The 8977-nt window shown below is 37.7% G+C and overlaps 1 protein-coding gene across 1 annotated transcript in view; it reads right to left on the reverse strand.

Moving 5' to 3' along the window:
• The window catches only part of TTC39B (tetratricopeptide repeat domain 39B), a 71914-nt gene that overhangs the window by 13255 nt on the left and 49682 nt on the right, over positions 1–8977 (reverse strand). The window contains exon 13 of the mRNA XM_006764939.2: positions 5826–5934. Coding sequence (XP_006765002.1) covers positions 5826–5934 — 109 coding nt within the window. The remainder of the gene's footprint in view (positions 1–5825; positions 5935–8977) is intronic.

Genomic DNA, 8977 nt, shown 5'->3' on the forward strand with positions numbered 1-8977 from the left:
ATCCCTTTGAAGTCACTGGATAAAGAAAACAGAGACTCTAAAGCACACACTAGATCAGGTGAATTCAATTGACATTTATAGCATTTCACCCAACGCAGCAGGATATACATTCTTTTCAAGTGCACTTAGAACATTTTCTAAGATAGACCACATGTTAGGACACAAAAAAAGTCTTAATAAATTTAAGAAGATTAAAATCATACCAAGCATCTTCACTGACCATATGGTATGAAACTAGAAATCAATCACAAGAAAAAAAAAACTGAAAAACACAAAAAGACATGGAGGTTAAATAACATGGTACTAAACAATGAATGGATTAACAATTAGATCAAGGAAGAAATCAAAAAATACCTTGCAACAAATGAAAATGAGAACACAACAACCCAAAATCTATGGGACGCAGTGAAAGCAGTCCTAAGAAGGGAAATTCATAGCATTTAGCATTTTAGGTTCAACTAAAGAAACCAGAAAAGTCTTAAATAAACAATCTAACTACCCTTAGAGGAACTAGAAAAAGAACAACAAACAAAGCCCAAAGTGAGTAGAAGAAAATAATAAAGATCAGAGCAGAAATAAATAAAATTGAGTCTAAAAAGAAAGATACAAAAGACCAATGAAACCACGAGCTGGTTTCTTAAAAGGACAAATAAGATTGACAAACCTTTAACCAGGCTCAGCAAGAAAAAAAGAGAGAGGACCCAAATAAATAAAATTAGAAATAAAAGAGGAGAAATAACAATTAACACCAAAGAAATACAAAGAACTATAAGAAAATACTATGAACAACTATATGCCAACAAATTGGACACTCTGGATGAAAAGATAAATTCCTAGAAACATACGATCTTCCAAAACTGAATCAGGAAAAAATCAGAGAATCTGCATAGACAGATTAAAACTAGTCAAAATGAAGCAATATAAAACAAACAAACAAAAAAACCTCCCAATGAACAAAAGTCCTGGGCCAGATGGCTTCACAGGTGAATTTTACCAAACATTCAAAGAGAAACTAACGCCTATTATTCCAAAAAATTCAAGATGAGAGAAGACTCCCAAACTCATTTTATAAGGCCAGGATTATCCAAATTCCAAACTAGACAAAGACACTACAAAGAAAGAAAATGATAAGCCAATATCTCTAGTGAGCATAGATGCAAAAGTCCTAAACAAAATGTTAGCAAACCAGATCCAGCAATACATTAAAAAAGAGCATACACCATGATCGAGTGGGATTTACGGTGGGATACAAAGTTGGTACACTATCTGAAAATCAGTAAACATGATATACCACATAAACAAAATGAAGGATAAAAACCACATGATCATACCAATAGACGCAGAAAAAGCACTTAATAAAATCAACACTCATTTATGATAAAAACTCTCAGAAAAGGGGAAATAGAGGGAACATACCTCAATGTAATAAAGGCCATATATGACAAATCCACATCCAACATTATATTCAGTGGGCAAAAACAACAAACCATTGCCCCTAAGGACAGGAACAAAACAGGGATGCTCTCTTTCACCACTCTTATTCAACATGATTCTGTAAGTCCTGGCCATATTGATCATACAAGAAGAAGAATTAAAACCACAACAACCAGACAAGAAGAAGAAATAAAAGGCTTCCAAAAAGGAAAGGAAGAAGCAAAACTGTCATTATGTGCAGATAACATGATATTGTATATAGAGAATCCTAATGATTCCCATCAAAAAACTACAGAACTGATCAATGAATTCAGTAAAGTAGCAGGATACAAAATAAATATCCAGAAATCAGTGCATTTTTATACCAGAAAGGTATATAAAAAAAAAACCCATCACAATTGCTTTAAAAAGAATACATAGGAATAAATTTAGCCAAGAATGTAAAAGACCTTTCTTCAGAAAATTATAAGACACTGAAGAAAATAATGGAAAAAGATACAAATAAGTGGAAGCATATACTGTGTTCATGGATAGGAAGAATTAAATAATTAAAATGTCCATACTACCCAAAGCAATCTATACATTCAATATAATTCCCATCAAGAAACCAGTGGCATATTTCTCAGAACTAGAACAAATATTCCAAAAATTTATATGTAACCACAAAAGACCCCAAACAGCCACAGCTATCTTGAGAAAGAAGAACAAAGTGGGAGGAATCACGCTACCTGATATCAAACTATACTACTAGGCCAGAGCAATCAAAACAGCCTGGTACTGGCATGAAAACGACATATAGAGAGCCCAGAAATAAACCCACGCCTTTATAGTGAATTACTATTTGACGAAGAAGGGGAAAACATACAATGGGGTAAAGATAATCTATTTAATAAATGGTGCTGGGACAGATACATGCAAAACAATGAAACTACACCACCTTCTTATACAAAACCCAAGAATAAACTCAAAATGGATTAAAGACTTAAAAGTTAAAACTCGAAACCATAAAAATCCTAGAAGAAAACATAGGCAGTAAAATCTCAAAGATTTCTCATAGCAATGTTTTTTTCTGATATATATCTTCGGGCAAGGGAAACAAAAGTAAAAATAAACAAGTGGGAAACAAAAGAAAAAATAATCAAGTTTTTGCACAGCAAAGGAAGCCATCAACAAAATGAAAAGACAACCCTCTGAATGGGAGAATATATTCATCAATGATACATCTGATAAGGGGCTAATATCCAAAATTTATAAAGAACTTATAACCCTCAACACCAAAAAAAAAAAACCAAACCACGATACAATTGAAAAATGGGCAAAGGACCTGAAATGACACTTCTCCAAAGAGGACATACAGATGGCTAATAGACATACGAAAAGATGCTAAACATCACTAAGCATCAGAGAAATGCAAATTAAAAACACAATGAGATATCACCTCACACCTGTCAGAATGGCTATCATCAATAAATCCACAAACAACAAGTGGTGGAGAGGATGTGGAGAAAAGGGAACCCTCCTGCATTGTTGGTGGGAGTGCTGACTGGTGCAGCCACTGTGGAGAACAGTATGGAGTTAAAAATGGAACTGCCCTATGATCCAGTGATTCCACTTCTGGGAATATATCCGAAGAAACCTGAAACACTAATTCAAAAGAATATATGCACCCCTGTGTTCATTGTAATGTTATTTACAATAGCCAAGATTTGGAAACAGCCCAAGTGCCTATCAGTACCTGAGAGGATAAAAAAGCTGTGGCACATTTACACAATGGATTACTACTTGGATGTAAAAAGATGGAAATCTTACCCTTTGCAACAGCAGGGATGGGCTGGAGAACATTGCGCTAAGTGAAATAAGCCAGTCAGAGAAAGACAAGTACATATGACTTCATTCATGTGGAATCTAATGAACAAGTAAACTAATAAACAAAATAGAAACAGACTCATAGATAGAGAACAGACTGACAGCTGTCGGAGTGGAGGGAGCTGGGAGGCTGGATGAAAAGGTGAAGGGATTAAACAAAACAAAACAAAACAAAACCTCATGGACACAGGTAATAGTATGGTGCTTACCAGAGGGAAGGGGTGGAGGGAGGGAGGTAGAAGAGAGGATGGGGGGATAAATGGTGATGGAAGGAGACTTAGGTTAGGGTGGTGAACACAATACAATATACAGATGACGTACTACAGAATTGTACACCTGAAACTTATATAACTTTATTAACCAATGTCACCCCCATAAATTCAATAAAAAAGTGAAAACGAAAACACTAAATCAAAGAGATATATGACTCCATGTTCATTGCATCATTTATAACAGCCAAGATATGGGAATAATCTGTGTCCACTGATGGATAAATCAATAAAGAAAATGTCACACACACACACACACACACACACACACACACACACACACACACTGGAATATTATTCAGCCATAAAAAAGAATTACATCTTGCCATGCAACAAGATAGATGGACCTTGAAGGTATTATGCTAAGTGAAATAAATCAGATAAAGACAAATAGTGTATGATCTTCCTTATATGTAGAACCTTAAAAAAAAAAAACCACACCACCAATGCTGATTAGATACAGAAAACAGATTGGTGGTTGCCAGAGGTCAGGGGTTGGGAGGTGGGTGAGCAAAATGGGTGAAGAGGGTCAAAGGTACAAAGTTCTATTTATAAAATAAGTAAGTCACAGGAATGTAACATAAGCATGGCGACTATAGCTAATATTACTGCAGTGGAGATTTGAAAGTTGCTAAGAGAGTAATCTGAAAAGAAATGTGTAACTATGTATAGTGACAGATATTAACTAGACTTATTGTGATGGTCATCTTACAATGTATACAAATATTGAATCATTATGCTAACCTACTATACACCTAAAATTACTATGTCAATTGTACCTCAATTTTGAAAAAATAGTCTATGATATATTAATAAATTTAAAAAACTAGGCTAGTATATGTTCAGGTACATTATGATTGAAACTATAAAAATCAGCTAGGATGGACTATACAAAAATTGTAAATTAATTGTGTTGTAGCAAAAATAGATAGTTTTTTCACCTGCTTCTATCAATTGTAATAATGTGTTTCATTTTTAAAAACTGTAAAGACAAATCTCACTAAACATTTCTGCCTCATGCTGCAGCTCCGAGTACAAAAACAACCCCTGGAGCCAGCGTCACGGTGCAGGCCCCTCGGGGAGCGTTCTGGGTAGGAGGGGCCAGTGCTCCTCCAGGGCCAGTTCAGAGAAATGAGCTGACGGCTCTGACTCCCCCTGCCTCCTCCTGAACCCTATGCCCTTCCCCATGCTTATCACCACAGACGCTTTCATTTTTACTCCAGAGGAGAAGATCACTATCTTGGGGATGGGTAAGGCAAAGGACAAAGGCTGACATTACAGCATGGTTTATCACAAGAGAAATCCTCTACTGAAGACAGACAATTGGCAAAGGTCAGAACACGAAAACCGGGATATTACCTGGTCCGACACCACTCCCGCTTTAAAAAGAAAACGTGGGTGTTACCTGACCACACCTGAGGGTGGGGGTGAGGAGGCGGGTTTCCACGGTCTCCAAGCTGCAGAGCCGGGACTCTGAGCCTAGACCCTGGCCTGCCTTCTACTAACAGGTCAGCTGCTCCCAGGAGGACGCTCCAGGGAACTGGAGAGGGGCCTCTAGTGCCACCAAAAGCAATGAGTAAGAGAATAAATTTGTGATAAGATTTCAACTCGAAAACAGTTCTCTGTGTCCACAAAAGCATGATAGTCACTAGAGAGCGAAAGCAGGCGTGGCAAGAGGCACAAGATTAAATCAGAAGTGCATGCTGTCCTTGCGCTGCTTGGACACTCGCCTGCCTTCTTCCCTTCCTCTTTTTTGGTAACAGATTTATTCAGATATAATGCACATACCATACAATTCACCCATTTAAAGTACACAACTCACTGCGTGTATGAGAGTTGTGCACCCATCGCCACAATCAATCTTAGAACATGTTCATCACCCCAAAAAGGAATGCCAGGCCCTTTAACCACCATGCCCACCCCAGTTCTGCATCCTGGGCAACCACTGGTCTACTTTCTGTCTTTACAGGTTTACCTATTGTCAGTCTGTCATATAAATGTCAGTATTTTATAATTCATATAAAAAAGACAACATATAAATGTAGTCTTTGGCAACTGGCTTCTTGCACTTAGCCGCGTGCACCCAAGGCTGGTCCATGTGTGCAGCGCGTGCCTTTCCTGCTTTCACCTGGACTGCAGTCACCAAGCTCTACTGTCCTCGCGATGCACACAGATTAGCACAGGCGGATGTGAGCAGGGACATGACGGGAGAGAGGGAATGATAAAGATTTCCAGGCTTTCAAGGTTCATACTTACTTTGATTTTGTAAAGTTGTCTCAGCCTTTTCAATAGTTAACAACAGATTTTCGGAGAGGTCTTCTCTTTTGCTCACTATTGGAAAACCATTCCAGATGTACATCATTTCCTAACAGGGAGGAATGCAAACCCATTTGCAATTATGTGACGGTTATTCAATGTCCTTTACAACAACAAAACTACGAATGTGTGTTTGCTTTGGTTGCTACGACTCTCATATAGAGTTGAGTGATATCATTTCCCCTTTCTCATTTTATTATATGACTTTGTCTTTTATACTGTGAAGTAATTCAATAGATATACTATAGTGTGTTTTTACTGAAAAAAAAACCACTTATTCATTCATTGAACAAATATTTATTAAGCGCTTATTGGTATTCAGACATTTTGGAAGATAATCAATTATAGATACCGAAGTAAATATTTTATTTTTTAAAAATGTTTTTATTGATTTCAGTGAGACGGAGAGAGGAATAGAAACATCAATGATCAAAATCATTGATCAGCTGCCTCCTGTATATCCCTTACTGAGGATCGAGCCCAAAACCTAGGCATATGCCCTGAGAACAGAACTGTGATCTCCTGGTTCCTGGGTCAATGCTCAAGCACTGAACCACACCAGCCAGGCAAATAAATATAGCATTTTAAACTGATACAATGGACAATTCTATTTATATAAATCTTTGCTGTTACATTTAAATAAAGGGAAAACATTATAAAATATCTGCCAATTATTTACATAAATTGTTTCCAAGGATGTCACTGGAAATGAACATAGGAAATATTTCATTGGGCTCAGGTTCCTTTATAGCATTAAAACATGTGACACAGTTCAGTAATGCAATCCAATATGCAGAAAATGTATTCATTTGAAGGCCATATGGCTGAATGACAGCCCTTGAAAATGTAAATGATGATTTTTTTATTGCAAATTACATTTAATAAGGTAACAGATGAGAATTTTTTTGGACCAAAAGCAAATGTGCTTTTGCTTGAAAATATTTTTATAATCTTCCTGGTAGTGTAGTTCATATTTTTAAAGGTATGAAATAAGCAGGGTAATTAGTATTTCTTAGAAATGAAACATGATAAAGATATTATTTAAACAACCTCTTACAGGGAAACAGTGGAAATGAGGAAAATGCAGTTGAGTATAGTGGCAACAAGGTAATCTTTAATTTATGCCACTGAAAACTACTAAAACTGCCACACTCTACCTTGTATTTCACATCTAACAGTTTCTTGTTGCTAACAGTGTCACAACTCAATTCAATAACTAATGGGATGTTTAATGATGACGATCTTTTTAAGATGTTGTTTTTACTGATGAAATATTTACAAGAAGAAAGCAAGTTACCACAATTCAAGCCAATTATACTGCCTTAGATCTAGAGAAATCAGTGCAGTGAGGTGACCTTCCTGAAGACCCTTAATGAAGTCGGATATAATTAGCTTATAGAAGTCCTGGGGCAGCAAGAATGCTATGGTGCTCCAGATGATTTTCAGGGAAGTTCTGTGACGTAGGAAGAAAATGTTTCCAAGCACAAATCAGTGATAGAAGTGAATTAGGAAGGGAGCTAAAAGCTGTCACTGGGAATACAGCAGCAGGTTTCCACATTAGCTGGGAACGAGGGAATATTTGGTCCTCTTCCTGGTTTTCTGACCTTCATCTGTGCTCAGATATAGAGTGCTCATATTTCGTCTAGCACAGGCACAGAATAACCTGTGCTGGGGTGGTGTTCCCTGAGATTGTCTATCTGAAGTAGGAAACACACACGTCTGGGCACTAGATGCAGGTCGCTCCTATCACCTGGTAGGGGCTACAGTTTTCTTTCTCAAGGCAGACAGAGAGAGAGAGCTCCCATAGTTCAATGATCAAACAATAAACAGCCCAATGGAAAACTAGTGAGGTATATGAACAATTCACAAAAGGAGAAAGAAAAAAGAGTGAGTAGACACATAAAAACATGTTCAACTGCACCAACAGAAAAACACAAATTCAAACAGTAAAACACTGTTGGTAGAATTTTAAATTGATTCAGCCATTTTGGGAGGGCAGTTTGGCAATGTCACCATACTAAATGCATATACCCTATAACCAGGAACTCCATTTCTTGAAAGCTTTCCCAGAGAATTATATGCCCAAGGACAGAAAGAAGAATGTAGAAGAATATGAATTGTAGCATGTTTGTAATAGTAAAAACGGGGGGCAGGGGGGGGGGACAAAACCACAAAGAACTTTCAAAGGGGAATAATTGAATAATCTCTGAAATACAAAAAATGAAATGTTTTAAACTTCAGGAAACCCAAGCAGAGGACCGCAGAGGTCAGAGGGCAATGAACAGCTGCCTGTGCTGACTGCCTAAGCCAGGGGTCCTCAAACTTTTTAAACAGGGGGCCAGTTCACTGTCCCTCAGACCGTTGGAGGGCCGGACTATAGTTTAAAAAAAAACTATGAACAAATTCCTATGCACACTGCACATACCTTATTTTGAAGAAAAAAAAGACGAGAACAAATACAATATTTGTATTTGCGTGTGGCCCACGGGCCGTAGTTTGAGGACCCCTGACCTATGCACATCTAACGCCTTTTTGGTCTAACCATGAGGACTATGGCTCGGGCCATGCACTGCCCAGTACAGCAGCCACCAGCCATTCAGGCTCTGAGTCCTGGAAATGTGCTCGTCCACAGGAGATGTGCTCCCAGGGGAAAACACACGCACATCCCAAAGAATCAGAGCTCTACAGAGGGATGGAAGCAACTCATGACATTTCGTTGATTCCATGATCAAACAACAACTTTCTGTATATCCTGGATTAAACAAAATACTACATCTTTTCAATCATTTTCATGTTTCCTCTTCCTTTCTAACATTTACCTATTCATTTTTAATGTGGCCACTCAGAAAGGAGAAAATGACCTATGTAGCTAGCATTACAAGTTAACTCAGCTTCAATTAAGTCAGAGGTTCTCAACCTGTGGGTCGCGACCCCTTTGGAGGTTGAACGACCTTTTCACAGGGGTCACCTAAGACCATCGGAAAACACATATATCCTATCTAATAAAAGACAAAAAGGATAATTAACTGTACCTCCGCTACGCTTCCCATTGGCTAATCAGCAAGATATGCAAATTAACTGCCACCAAAGAT

Source organism: Myotis davidii, unplaced genomic scaffold (assembly GCF_000327345.1).
Source record: "Myotis davidii unplaced genomic scaffold, ASM32734v1 scaffold197, whole genome shotgun sequence".
NCBI classification, from domain to species: domain Eukaryota; kingdom Metazoa; phylum Chordata; class Mammalia; order Chiroptera; family Vespertilionidae; genus Myotis; species Myotis davidii.